Source organism: Thermothelomyces thermophilus, chromosome 7 (genome assembly GCF_000226095.1).
Source record: "Thermothelomyces thermophilus ATCC 42464 chromosome 7, complete sequence".
NCBI classification, from domain to species: Eukaryota; Fungi; Ascomycota; class Sordariomycetes; order Sordariales; family Chaetomiaceae; genus Thermothelomyces; species Thermothelomyces thermophilus.
In genome coordinates, this window is record NC_016478.1 from 1109208 (window position 1) to 1123034 (window position 13827).

The 13827-nt window shown below is 59.4% G+C and overlaps 5 protein-coding genes across 5 annotated transcripts; 2 read left to right on the top strand and 3 right to left on the bottom strand.

The window, feature by feature from the left end:
* Positions 1–69: 69 nt before the first annotated feature.
* On the bottom strand, positions 70–3585 carry MYCTH_2311660 (uncharacterized protein). Its single transcript, XM_003666672.1, has 2 exons — positions 383–3585; positions 70–289 (listed from the first exon to the last, which is right to left on the bottom strand). The coding sequence occupies exons 1-2, from the start codon at positions 3445–3447 to the stop codon at positions 109–111; spliced, it is 3246 nt and encodes a 1081-aa protein (XP_003666720.1). The 5' UTR covers positions 3448–3585; the 3' UTR covers positions 70–108.
* A 194-nt stretch (positions 3586–3779) lies between these two features.
* MYCTH_2145474 (uncharacterized protein) lies at positions 3780–5238 on the top strand. Its single transcript, XM_003666673.1, has 2 exons — positions 3780–4297; positions 4365–5238. Exons 1-2 carry the CDS (start codon positions 4036–4038, stop codon positions 5051–5053), a joined length of 951 nt encoding a protein of 316 aa, XP_003666721.1. The 5' UTR covers positions 3780–4035; the 3' UTR covers positions 5054–5238.
* A 153-nt stretch (positions 5239–5391) lies between these two features.
* On the bottom strand, positions 5392–6579 carry MYCTH_2113390 (uncharacterized protein; the record flags this gene model as incomplete). Its single annotated transcript, XM_003666674.1, has 4 exons — positions 5392–5438; positions 5595–5982; positions 6044–6269; positions 6311–6579. 4 exons carry the CDS (start codon positions 6577–6579, stop codon positions 5392–5394), a joined length of 930 nt encoding a protein of 309 aa, XP_003666722.1.
* A 431-nt stretch (positions 6580–7010) lies between these two features.
* Positions 7011–10987, bottom strand: MYCTH_2311665 (uncharacterized protein). Its single transcript, XM_003666675.1, has 3 exons — positions 10201–10987; positions 9924–10035; positions 7011–9863 (listed from the first exon to the last, which is right to left on the bottom strand). Exons 1-3 carry the CDS (start codon positions 10536–10538, stop codon positions 7371–7373), a joined length of 2943 nt encoding a protein of 980 aa, XP_003666723.1. The 5' UTR covers positions 10539–10987; the 3' UTR covers positions 7011–7370.
* A 1102-nt stretch (positions 10988–12089) lies between these two features.
* On the top strand, positions 12090–13768 carry MYCTH_2072733 (uncharacterized protein; the record flags this gene model as incomplete). The annotated part of the gene is made up of 4 exons (XM_003666676.1): positions 12090–12166; positions 12240–12358; positions 12429–12463; positions 12542–13768. 4 exons carry the CDS (start codon positions 12090–12092, stop codon positions 13766–13768), a joined length of 1458 nt encoding a protein of 485 aa, XP_003666724.1.
* Between the last annotated feature and the right edge of the window lie 59 nt (positions 13769–13827).

Here is a 13827-nt window from a genome sequence, read left to right on the forward strand (position 1 = left end):
CAAAATGAAAAAAAAAAAAAAAAAAAAAAAAAAAAAAAAAAAAAAAAAAAAAAAAAAAAAAAAAAAAGAGGCCGCTGCCAAGCACCTCTTTTTTCTTTTTCCCCGCTTTTACAGGTACAGGCTGTTGAACGACACGATATCCCTCCGGATCTTGGACAGGCTCAGCTCAAATTTCTCCTTGAGCTCCTCGCTGCCCATAACCTTGGCCGCCTCGGCCATCTGTCGCAGCAGCTCCTCGAGCCGGCGGAACAGCCGGATCAGCGAGCCCTCGTATGCGTTGGTCATTTTGCTACACATGCGGGTTAGTCATCATCATCATCATCAGAATGCGAAGCGAAAGGGTGTAAAGAAGGACGAAGAGAAGAAGGAAAAAAAAACATACCAAATCTCGGCAAAGGGTTTGCCGTTAGCCCATGCGAGCACGGTCTCCATCAGCTGCCACTTGAGGCTCTGCACGTACTCGTCCTCGTTCACCTCGAGCTTGCTCTCGGCGCTGACCTTGGCAATGATGCGCGCCTGGGCCTGGATCTCGCGGAAGGGCTTGGCCAGCTCCTCCTTGAGCGCGGCCGTCTCGACCTTTTCGTCGAAGATGAAGACGCTCAGGACGGAGGCGCACAGCTCGGGCGAGAGCTCGTTGAAGAAGCGGTTGAAGAGCAGCTCGGCCAGCAGCAGCTCGTGGCCCTCGGTCGACGAGATCTCGCAGGCGACGCGCGCCTTCATCTGGACCACCTCGGCCTCGTTGATGAAGCCGAGCCGGCGGAGGACGCGCTTGCGCGACTTGAGCTCGTCCATCTGCGCGATGCTGTGCGCCTTCATGATCGCCCGCTTCTTCTCCTTGATCTTCTCGCCCAGCGCCAGCTTGGTCTCGAGCTTCTGCCAGAGCTCGTCCAGGAGGGGCGAGTTGTGCAGCGGGCTGGCGATCAGGCGGGACTCGAGCACCTCGATCTTGCGGAGGAGCTTCTTGAACGACTCGTCCGTGATGCCCATGTTCTCGAGCGGGTCGACGACCGGCAGGCCGTCGGGGAACCGCCGCTTGGCCTCCTCCAACATCATGCCCGCCCTGTCGCGCTCGTCCCTGGACGAGAGCTGCTTCCCGACGTGCAGCCGGAGCGAGCCGAGGGCCTTGACGCAGCTGAGAAGGCACGGGACGACTTCCCACCGCCCCCTCTCGCCCGCCTTGGCCGGGTAGATGCCCTCGGGCACCGCGGCGTCCCCCCTGAGGGCGGTGTCGCCGTTGAGGTCGGGGCTCTCCGCGCTGTCGTCGGACGAGATCTTGAGCAGCACGTCGATGAAGTACGCCTCCTGCGGCGGATAATCCGGCTCCCCCATCTTGGGCGCTTTGCGCGCCTTGAAGTCCAGCACCACGCCCCAGCCGTAGTATGTCCCCTTGGGTGTCTCGATCTCGACCGGCCGGCCGCTCTTCATGTACTTGAGGCAGTAGGTCGGGTGCTGCATCACGGCGATCATATCCTTCTGATAGCCTTCCAGCTGCTGGCGGATGCTCCGGTAATCCTTGATGGCAGCCTCGTCGGGGATGATCATGCTGTCCCGCTCCTGTTGCAGGTTGGCGAGCTCCCGCTCGAGCTGCGGCACGCTGGAGGCCGTCTGGAACTGGAAGAAGCAGCGCTCGAGCATGAACTCGGGCGAGATGGCCTCGATACGCAGCAGGTTCAGAATCATGTTGTAGCCGAGGTGGAAGGCCGAGTTGAGCCGGTCCTGCTGGCCGACGACGACGCTCCTCGCCACGTCGGGCTCGAGCTTGTCGTCCACCATCATGATGACGATACCCCGGTCATCGAGACCACGACGGCCGGCTCGGCCTGCCATCTGGATGTATTCGGACGACGTCAGCGGCCGCCGCTGGACTCCGTCCCATTTTGTGACCTGGGTGAAGACGACGGTCCTCGCGGGCATGTTGAGGCCAATCGAGAAGGTCTCGGTTGCAAACAAGACCTTGATCAGGCCTTCTTGGAAGAGAATCTCGATGGTCTCCTTCAAAATGGGCAGCAAGCCGGAGTGGTGGACGCCGATACCTTTGCGCAGCAGGGGGAGGATGTTTGATATCTGAGGCAAGCTCCTATCCTCGTCGGACAGCTGCTGCAGCGCGTTCTCGAAGACCTTTTCGACCATCTGCTCCTCGTCTGGCGCGTTGAACTTCATATTGGACGTCTTGAGCGCCAGCTGCTCGCATTCGCGCTTGGCAAAGTTGAAGACGATGACGGGCTGGAAGCTCCTCTTGATGATCATCTTGATGACCCTCTCGATGTCGGATTTCTCGTCCGGCGCCTCGCCTCCCTTGTTCGTCTTCTTGTTCTTGCCTCGGCCCTTCTGCTTGGCGCTCCAGTCGGCCGGGTCGGACCCCTTCTTGCTCTCGATGGCGGCCATGGCCTCGTTGAAATTATGCTCCTTGAAGTTGCCCTTCTCATCCACGATGAGGTAGATGCCTTTTGTTCCGGCCGGGAAGAAGTAGTTCTGCAGAGGCGTGGGCCGGAAATCGGTGTAGACGACGTGGCATGCCTGGCGGTGGATCTTGGCGATCCATTCGGCGAACTGGAAGGCGTTGGGAATGGTGGCGGACAAGAAGACGTACCGGACCTTGTCCGGGAGCAGGATGATGGTCTCCTCCCAGACGACGCCGCGGGTCTTGTCGCGCATGTAGTGGATCTCGTCGAAGATGACCCAGGCGACCTCGCGCATGATCTCGGAGCCACGGTAGAGCATGGACCGCAGAATCTCGGTAGTCATGACGAGACAGCTAGCCGTCGGGTTGATGGTGACGTCGCCCGTCATCAGGCCCACGTCGCCAAATTCGGCCTGGAAGTCGCGGTACTTTTGGTTGCTGAGCGCCTTGATGGGGCTGGTGTAGATGACCCGCTGGTTCTTCTTGAGGCATTGCGCAATTGCGTATTCGGCAACGACCGTCTTGCCGGCGCTGGTGTGCGCCGAGACGAGCACGCTCTCCTCGCGTTCGATGGAGGCGACGGACAGCGCCTGGAAGGGGTCGAGCTTGAAGGGGTATGTCCTGGCCGGTTCCGCAGGTGGCTTGTGCTCCGAGAGGGGAATGTACTCGTAGTCGAGGTCGGGCGGCAGGGCGACCTGATGCTGGATGTTGTGGGACAGGACGAGCGAGCCTTGGTCGGTCGATGGTGCGAAGCCTTGCGCCGCGTTGACCTCTCTCGACTCGGCCGTCTCGAACGTGTCGGTCATGATCGGCTCGGCCTCGTCCTCCTTCTTCCGTCGCTTGCTCTCGCTCGGGCCCTGCCCATCCCCATATGGTTGCTCATCGGCGGCATTGGCCGTATCTTCGTCCTTGACTGCCGTCTGGTCGCCGTTTTTGGTGCCGTTGCCGACGCCGTCGGTCATTTCGACATCGGCGTCGGCATCGGCGTCGGCCTTGCGCTTGGAGGCGCGAGGTTGCTCCTCGAACACGGCAAAGAGGTCATCCATCCTCCAGGCTGGTCGACAATCCTGCGGGTTGGGGTTGTCGGAATGGATAGACCGCAAGCAGAGTGCGCGCTCAGTTTGGGCGAATTCGCTCCGACACGGCAGGAGTGGGAGGGTTCGAAGTGCTAACATCAAGAAAAAAGTCGTCGCGGGCCTAAAGTTCCCCGCTTTCTGCCAGATACTGACCCACCAAGTTGCGGGCCAAACAAAGGCGGTGGGAGACCGGGCAACGATTACCTAAGCAACATCAACTGCTTTCTGATGCCAAAAGTTAGTTACTTGGTAACTACGGAGTACTCCGTTCATTGATAGCAGCACGGCTTTGGGATATCCATGCCCGCCGCTCCGGAGGCCGTGGAGCCCGGTCCGCAGGCTTGTGGGTCAATTGAGGGCCGATCCGAGGCAACAAGGGGACCCACATCTCAGAAAATGTTGAGTACATCGTAAACAACTTGGAGTTTGCTGGTTTCCTCCCATCTCCGAACCGTGAAAAAGCAGTATTTGTCCGGCTCTTCCGACGCCTGCTTTCCCACGCTGCGCGTCAATTGAAACCAACCAAGCGCAAGCACACCACACTGCCTTCTTGTCGCGATGTCGACCAAATTGACGCTCAAGGTCGGCAACCGGGCGCCGAAGAAGCCCATCCGGAAGCTTCCGTCTTCGATCGAGCTGCCCCACGATGCCACCGTCGAGGACGCCAAGAAGGCGATTGCCCGCGAGTCGAGCGTCAAGGACTTCAACCGCCTCGGTCTCTACGACCCTGTGTCCAAGCAGTTCCTGAAGAATCGCAGAGCTCTCCTCCGGGATGAAGCCGGCGTCGTCAAGGCGGGCGAGTTGCTTGTCAAAGATCTGGGTATGGCTAGCCCGCTGCAAAAGGTTGTAACCTTGAGAGAGGACCAGCAAGTCCTGACGAGTTACAGGCCCCCAGGTTGCATGGCGCACCGTCTACGTTATCGAGTACTTCGGTCCGATCATCTTCCACGTCCTGATCCCGTTCCTTCGCCCGTACATCTACGGCATCCTGCCCTTTGTCGACAAGGCCGCGGCCGAGGCGCCCATGGCGCAGGTGCAATGGCTGCTCTGCGCCCTGTTCCACCTGCACTTCCTGAAGCGCGAGTACGAGACCATCTTTGTGCACAAGTTCTCGGCCAACACGATGCCGGCCCGCAACATTGTCCGCAACTCGGCCTTCTACTGGCTCATGGCCGGCCTGCTCTGCTCGCTCGACATCTACGCCCCGAACAGCCTGGCCGCCCGCGACGAGCTAACCCTCCTCGACTACGTCGGTCTCGCCGTGTTTACCATTGGCGAGGCGTGCAACTGGATCGTGCACCAGCACCTGGCGAGCCTGCGGAAGCCCGGCGGTACGGAGAAGGGGATTCCGAACTGCATCGGCAGCAACCTCGTCACCAGCCCCAACTACATGTTTGAGGTTCTGGCCTGGGTCGGCGTCATCCTGATCAGCCGCAGCTGGGCCGTGGTGCTGTTCATCTGCACGGGCATCATCTACATGCGCAGCTGGTCGCGCGACAAGGAGAAGGCGCTGCGCGAGGCGTTTGGCGACCGCTACAAGAAGAAGCGGTACACCATGCTGCCGGGGTTGATCTGAGTTGCCCCCCGGGGGCTTGAGATGGAAGGGGACTCTCGGTCGTGTGTACGTGTACGATAGGGCGCCGGGATTGCCGTAGCGGGATGCCCGGCTGAACTGAATGGTATTGATGGCATAGTAAGATGACTGTACGTTAACAGGACTGGGAATTCAAAGGAGGGGCCAATGATTGTCACCATAAGTTTATACTGTCTTGAACCAACCCTTTGGCTGGACCAGGAAACCACTCCCGTCCCTCGGAACCTCATTCGTCCATTTTTTTTCTTTTCTTTTTCTTTCTTTTCCTTTCCTTTCTTTTTTTTTTCGTTTCATACTTCAACCGTTATACTCTGTCTCGGTTATCCGAACGGCGGCGACGCAGGCAACGGCACCGTCTCGGGCCCATCTGCCATTGTCACATCGCCCTCTGCGACGTCTTTAACTTTCTTCTTTCCTTTCCCTTTCGCTTTCCCTTTCCCTTTCCCTTTCCCGCTCCCTTCCTCACCTTCCTCCTCTGCCTCCTCGCCATCCTCCCTCTCCCTCTCCCCCTCCCCCCACTCACTACTCCTACTCCCACCTTCGCTCCCATCTCCGCTCTCGCTTCCGGTCTCGCTCCCTTCCGTGGCCTCTTCGTTGTTGTTGTCGTTGACGAGGCGGAGGGTCTCCTCGAGGATGAGGAAGTCGCGCTCGAGCATCTCGGCCCAGTTCTGCACGTCGCCGACCTCCTTGACCCGGCGCGCGTGCGTCTCGGCCAGCCGGCCCAGCCGGTCGTTCTCGCGCCGCAGCGCCGCCGTCGCCCGCTCCACCTCCCGCTCCTGCCGCTCGATCGCCGCCCCGTTGGCGTGCAGCTGCGCCGCCCGCGTCGCCAGCTCCCGGTCCAGCAGGTTCCCGATCGACGCCAGCACCGCCGTCCGCGCCTGCGCCACCTGCTCCGCCTGCGGCGCGGGAGCCTGGCGGTGGTGGTAGCGGTGATGTTGGTGCTGGTGTTGCTGGTGCTGCTGGTGCCGTGACGGTGGTCGTGATGCGGAGGGCACGGTGGGTGCTGAGGTTGGTGGAGGCGGCGGCTGGGTTGTGATTGGGGCTGCTGCTGCCGTTGGGGCTGCGGATGTGCCGATGCGGGAGGACGAGCTCGGGAAAGTCCTGGCCGAGGTGGCGGATGCGGCAGTGGTAGTGGTGGTGGTAGTAGTAGTAGTGGTCGTGCTGGTGGTGGTTGTGGTGGTGGCGGTGCTGCCTGGTGCTACAAGAGGGGAGGTTATTGCAGTCCTAGTGGATGTAGACACAAAGACGGAGACGGAGGAGGCGGCGATCGAGGGGGTGCTAGAAGCGGAAACTGCAGTCCTCGGCTTCGCGGCCGTGGAGCCCGAGAGGAGAGATGAAAAGAGACTCAAGGGTCGTCGTCTCCTTGGCGGACCGCTAGATTGAACATCCTCGTCCGTGGACGATAGCGAGGAGGCGATGGCCGTTGTGTTGGTCACTGATGGCGCCACTGGCCGAGCAGGACCGATCGACGCCGGCGTGAGGCGAAAAGGCGCTGCCGGGGATGTCATTTTATTGTTGTTTTCTGATGGCGTTATTTCGTTCTCTTGTGTTTCATTTATGTTGACGCCGTAATTAGTTATAAGATGAACCCAATTGAAGACTTGCACGAGCGGCTCGGGGCGAAATCGGATCTTGTATCTCACCACAAGACAATCGTGCCCTCTGCAAGATGGCGGGGGAGAGCCAATATATGTACGGATTACTGTACGAGTAACGGGTTAATGCGGGGTGTGTAATCCGCAATCCATAGTTGCATCAACACACGACCAACCATGTGACGAGTTGGTGGTGCGCGGCTCTCAGGCGGCCGTTTCTGAAGTCCAAGCCCATATTGATACTTTGTGTAAGAATCAACTTGCCCTCATCAGGCGCTTCCACATTGTTCAGGACACATGCGCTTCTACTGACAGTAGTACAAGCCATCACGGGCTGTTTAATCAACACACAAAATCACTAATATGCTTCCCATTGCAGCCCAGCCCAGCCAACTATGCATCCAACCTAGCAAAGACATTACGGATATCCATCCCATGCAGCCAAAACCCCCCATGCCCCGACGCCATATGCCCCGACGCCATGCACCACTTTTGAGAGAGAAAGCGCTGGTACGAAAACCCCTCGCGCAGGAGTATTTCAGCCAACATATTCCAAAAAATGAAAATCACTTCCCAGTCCAACCCATCCCCATCCCATCCACCGGTATCATCACATCTCACAAGCCATTCCACCCATTGGGAAGGCGGCTGGAGAAAGGGAAAAAAAAAGGGGGGGTGGGGGAGGAAAGAGTTGCCTCCCTTCCTTAGAACCCTCCGACCTTCATATTCCCGCCCCCGTTCAACCGAAATGGTAGCGGCCCCAGGGGTCCGCCTCCCGGACTCAGCGCCGAGCTCGGCGTGACGACGCCGTCGTGCGACGACCCGACGCTGCTCATCGAGTTCACGCTCGACGCGGTCAGGCTGGCCGTCGAGCTCGAGTTCATGGTCCCGCTCCGCGACGGCAGGGCGCTCCCAAACCCGCTGCCACCACCGCCGCCGCCGAAGCCGCCGCCGAAGCCGCCGCCGAAGCCGCCGCGGCCCTCGCCACCCGTGGACGAGAGCAGCGTATCGGAGCGGCCGCGGTCAAACACCCCCGAGAACGCCATCGTGAAGGAGGCGCTCTGCGGCGTGGAGGGCACGGTGGCCTGCACGGCGGGGCCCAGGGCCGCGCTCTGCGGCGTCATGGGCATATGCATTTGCACCGGGGTGGTGGTGATCTGGCCGCCATATGGGGACAGTATGGGCTCTGGCCCCGGCTGGCGCAGGAGGTAGGCCCAGGGGGAGGACATCATCAGGTCGCACGTGTCCTTCATGCTCGTCTGGATGGGCCGCAGGCGGGCCTTGGTGTCGACGGGCAGCTGGACGTCGTTCTGCAGCTGCTTGATGTTCTTGATCAGCACGTACCACGAGTCGATGAAGCTGTTGCAGAGGCGCCAGAAAGACGGCTGCGTCCGGATTCCCGGTTCTTTGAGCTTGATCGAGGACAGCCGGGCCTTGAGGACCTCGGTTTGCTGGATCGACGTGCTGCACTTGGAGATCACCTTCTTCCAAGACTGGATCCGGTGGTCCGGGGCGCGCTGCGCGGCGCAGCTCCGCATCGAGGACGCGAACTGAGTGTTCAATGTGGGCAGGACCTGCATGACCAGATCCGTCGTCTTCTGGAGGGAGAGGAATATCCTCTCAAACATGCGGTCCTCCTCGGTGAAGTCTGCCGACAAATTTCGGATGCCAGTCGTGCTCGTGGACGCAAAGGACTCACCCGATCTCGGCGTGGCAGCGCCCGCCATCGCCGACCTGCCAGAGCCGTTGACGTAGGGCATCGAGACGTCTGTAGCAACACGTAGGTTACTCGGGTTGTAAACAAAGGCGCCATTCCGAGACCGATTCAGCATTCGGTCGGCAGTAGGCGTGACCGAGGGCTCGCGAGAATGAGGCTTGATCGTCTCTCCGGGATCCAGCCGACTGAACGAAGGAGTGGGCCGATGGTTCCCTTCCGGGGCAGCTCGCGTACACGTCACCCGCAGCTCCATAATGCTATTGTAGAGCTGCGTCAACAGGGTCCGGATGTATCGTGGGTCACCGTTGTCCAGAAACAGGTCGACGTTGCTCATCAGCAACGAACAGACGTGCGTATAGGCGTTGATGAGCGTGAGGCAGGCTCGCTGGACGTTTTCGTTTTCCTTCTGGCCAAGTCCTTCGTCTGCCTGGTCGTGCCGTTGGATCTCGTACTCCAGCTGCTCGACATGGGCCGCCGTGTTGTACACCACAATCTCGAGATTCGACCTGCGAGAAGCGTCGTCGTTGGTCAGGCCGACCAGTGTCTGGATCATGGGATGAATCTGAAATATCGAGTAGAGAATGCCCTTGGCAGCTTCCAAGACCGGGTCGAACACCTTAGACTCGCGCCGCCTCTCGGGCAGAACCGACAGCCTTCGGATGTAGACGGGCCGCTGCAACGCCGGCTCGGCCGGGCTGCCCATGTTCGGGCTGCTGACTTGCGTGGACGTGCCGTTGCCCTGCATTGCCGAGCCGTGACTGAGCCCGCGGTAATGGCTGAACCGGTTGTTGACCTCGGTCTCCTCCAGCGTGCTAAGCTCCGACCTCTTGGTCACCATGCCCATGCGCCGTGACCTGCTCTCAGACCGCTCTCGGCTCGATGTCTGTATGATGGTTTCCGAGTTGCTGCGCAGCCGCTCGTTCGGGTTGCCGATTATCAACGGCATGACTCCGGGCCTGCGATGTGCCGTGTTGTGCTGCGAAAGCCCACGGTAATGAGAGCGAGTCGGGATTGGCGGCGGCCGCGGGAGCGCCGGCGACCGGAGGTCGGGGACATCGCTGCCGTTGACCTTGATCGGGAACCTGCCGCTAAACACCCTCTTGATCGTTGGTCGTGGTGTTTCGGCGCCTTCGGACGCACCGTCGCCTGGTGACTCTGCCCGCCCACTCGCTTCCTGCTTGAGAAACTTCTTGATGACCGCAGCGACCTCTGTCAGCTCGCCCTCTTTTCCGGAGCCCTCGCCCTGGCCACCTCCCCCTTGCACCTGTAGGACTTCGGGCGGCGGATATTGCAGCGGGTTTCCTTCCAACTTAACCACCGAGAGCGACGGCATGTCGGCCATGCAATGTGGGAGATGCGTAATTTTGTTTTTCGGTATCGAGAGTACCTTGAGGGACGACAGCTTGACGATTTCGGGCGGCAGAACTTGCAACAGGTTTCGGCCGAGATCCAGGATCTCGAGCGATTTGAGATCGCAGAGCTAGAAATGGCTCAGTTAGCGCCGAGTCTTCCAGAGCCGCAGCCAGCTGGTGCTACTTACTGCCAGGGGAAATTCTTTTATCCTGTTCTGCCTGACGTTGAGGTAACGCAACGAGGTACACTCGGAGAATCTCGCAGGAAGGGTCTGGAGGTAGTTGTGCGACAGCGCGAGCCTGTTTCGGCGCATTGTCAGAATACAAAACAAAAAAAAAAAAAAAACCCTTCGGGGAGAGACCGAGTACGGGGAGAGACCGAGTACGGGGAGAGACCGAGTACGGGGAGAGACCGAGTACGGGGAGAGACCGAGTACGGGGAGAGACCGAGTAGGGGGTTCCTACCGTTCCAATTCATCCTTGATCACATCGACAATCTCCTCCGGCAACGTTTGTATCTTTTTCCTGCTCAGGTCGATGGTAAGGCCGGGCTTCAGAGTGTTGCTGACCCCGCTAGCCTCGGCCGCCTTGGCCTCGTTCTCATGGGCAGCCCGCATCGCCTCCCGGGCCAGCGCAAGCACCTGGCTGGGAGAGATGGGCTGCCCTGCCGAAAGATTTGAGGATGAGGGCACATCTCGAAGACTGGGAACCGGAGGGGGGGGTGTTGGATTCGCAAGCTCTGCGGCCGCACGAGCCCGACGGGCCTGTGCCGGATTGTCGGGCAGTCCCCGGGGGAAGTCCATCGAGTCCGGGCGGAATGGTCCCCCCCAAAGCAATGTCCTTTTGGTCCTCGGCCCAACGGGATTGAGGCGAGCAGTAGCGAGACCTTGAAAGTTCGTGATCTGACAGTGCCTCTCTTTCGCAATGCCCCGAAACTAAACGGTCGGGATAATGGATTTTTTTTTTCAGGCCGGTGGGCGAAGTGGTGACAGCCGGTCGGATGGGTTCATGGCGAGACCAGCCTCCTTGCGGTCGGGAGGACAAGGGGGGCTTCCTACACTAGGAGAGAACCTAGGCGGTGAAGACGAGGTCGACCGGGAAAAGGCACAGCAAGCGGGGCGTTCGAATCCGTCGTCCAAAGCGGTGATGTCGATGGGAATCGATGATCGATGTTCTCAGTGCGCTGGCGGTTCAACAATTGCTTTCGTCTTGTCTGACTTCCTGGGTTCCTAGGTTGCCGTCTCGGGCCCATGTCAGGTCGCAGAACGCCCAACATGCACTAATCCGTACTCCGAACACTAGGGAGGGGGGGTTCGCCATACGCGCACCGTTTGGGGTGCATGTTTTAAACTGACAGGGGTCCTTTCGCCTGCACTCAGACCCAGATGGGACGTCGAGGGCCCCAATTTTTGTGGCCCGCGCCGAGTCTTTTTGACTCGAGCACGGGCGTGCACCTAACCAGTCCGCCAAACGCCTTGCGTGCTGCAAAAGCTGCAAGGGACGAGGACGGCACGCTCCCCCAGAGCAGGAGGCGCGCCATTGAGATCACAGAGGGCTGCGATGATTGGCCCTGAAGAGCGTCAAATCTGGGACTGCGCGACCACAAAACGCGATAGCCTCCATGTGAAACGAAACAGACGCGGACCGGGTGTGGAAGGTTCTCGAGACGCTGGCGTCGATTGGGTGCTTCTTCACTTCGAGACGTCCATTAGCAACCCCGGATCTCCGAATCTGTACAGTCCCGTCGGTTCTGGAGGTGATTTTACTGGTTCACCTGTTGTGCGCTGCTGTGACTTGCATCTCAAGGCGGACATCCATACTCCGTATGCACTTGTATCACTCCGTAGTGTAGTCCTCGTGTCATCCCCAATGGCCGAGAAATCACTCCATAAATATGTATGCTGAAAGTCGTCACACCGATTTAGGAACAACTCAGTTTGAACTTCAAGGCAGATAACGAAAAGAGACATAATACCTACCTTAGGTATCCCTAACCCTGAGCCATGTCCCTCTTCCTGGTCCATCTTGCAGTGCGCGGCCCCTGTCATTCATTGGTCTTTCCCAGAGATCGAGTACTGAAAAAGGTCAAGGAGGGCCGACAACAACAAGACTGATTCCAACCGCAACTTAAAAGGGCCGCAAGAGGACGTCTGTGCATTGACCTGTTCAAGTCCAGTTCTTTCTGCCCTGAGGCCAAAACCTTAAGAAAAGAGCAGAAATCGGGTCAGGAACTCGCTCGGGCACTGGCACGGCGGCTCGAAAACATGAAAAAGAACAGTAGCTTCCTCGGAAGACAATAAGGACGCCATGCTGTATAGGAGCGGCATCAGAAATCCAAACAAACTCCGTTGACAATGCCTCTCGCGAGGAGTGACTCGCTGCAGGACATTGACTTCACCCTCCGGCAGCAATTCAACAAAACAGCGTTCAGGTATCCATTATCCCGGCTGACCCGTTTTCGGTTTCGTTAGGAGGGGGAAGAATTCTGACGAGTGCATAACCAGGCCGTATCAGCGCGAGATCATCCTCGCCGCCCTCGATGGAAAAGATGTCTTTGTGCAGGCAGCCACCTCGTTCGGCAAGAGTTTGTGCTTTCAACTGCCTGCCGTGATAGACAGGGGCAGTATGTGTTCGTTCGAAACGTTGAAACGTTGTGCAGTCAGGTTAGGGAGCATACTGATGATCACGTCAAGTCACAATCGTCATCTCGCCTCTGCTGAGTCTGATGGTAGGTTTGCCCCAAGTCCAGGGATATATACATGCACCCCGGAAAACATCCCGATTCTGACAAGAGTATGTACGCCAGATGAACCAAGTCGAGACCCTTCGCGCAGCCAATGTCGACGCCCGCACGTTAAACAGCAATATCTCGTTGGCGGAGCGGGATCGAATATACCAGGATCTGGCTACTGGCCATCCTCGTGCTCGCCTCCTCTACGTGACCCCCGAGCTCTGTTCGCTCGACCGCTTCCGCGAGCGGCTCAAGTTTGTGCACGAGCAGAGGGAACTCGCCCGCATCGTCGTCGATGAAGCCCACTGCATCTCGGAATGGGGCCATGACTTCCGCAGAGACTTCAAGCGGCTCTCGTGGTTCCGCGAGACGTTTCCGGACGTGCCCATCATGTGTCTGACGGCCACGGCCAACGAGCAGGTCCGCAGGGACATTCTGTCGACCCTCGGGCTCGATAAGACGCCCGAGAGGCTGCGGAACTTTACCATGACCGCCCACCGCCCGAACCTCCACCTCGAGGTGCGATTCACGAGCGACGAGGCAAACGACCGCTACGACGACTTCGTCACCTGGCTCAAGGGCGTCTACTCGCGGCGAGCGGCCGCCGACCGCAAGCGCGAGCTCGATGCCACGGGCGAGCGCGTCGAGAACGTGCCGGGCATCATATACACCCTCTCGCGCGACGAGTGCGAGTCGCTCGCGGCCGCCCTCCGCTGCGACGAGATCGGCGCCCGCCCCTTCCACGCCAAGCTGCCCAAGGAGGTCAAGGAGGAGACGCTGGCGCGCTGGATCGCCAACGAGCCCGGGTACGACATCATCGTGGCCACCACGGCGTTCGGCATGGGCATCGACAAGGAGAACGTCCGCTTCGTCGTGCACTGGCGGCTGCCCAAGAGCTTCGAGGGGTACTACCAGGAGGCCGGCCGGGCCGGGCGCGACGGGAACGCGAGTTACTGCTTCCTGTACTACGCTCGCGAGGACAGAGATCGGGTGTGCAACATGGTGATGAGAGACGGGCCGGGGTCGGGCGCGGGCGGGGCGGGCAGCGCTAAGAACAAGCAGGCGCGACTGGAGAGCCTGAGCCGGCTGGTCGAGTACTGCGAGGATACGAATACTTGCCGGCACGCGGCGATTTGCCGGTATTTTGGGGAGGAACAGGTGCCCGAGTGTGACTACGCTTGTGACTGGCACAAGGACGCGCCGGGGTTGAAGCGGAGGATGATGAAGGGGCTGGCGAGCGAGGAGTGGGTGAGCACCCAACGACAGGAGGGCGCGTATGATGATTACTATTATAGCGACTAGCCCTGGCAGTGCTGTGAAAGGGAGGCCGATACCCCTAATTTTTGTTTTACAAGGGGGGG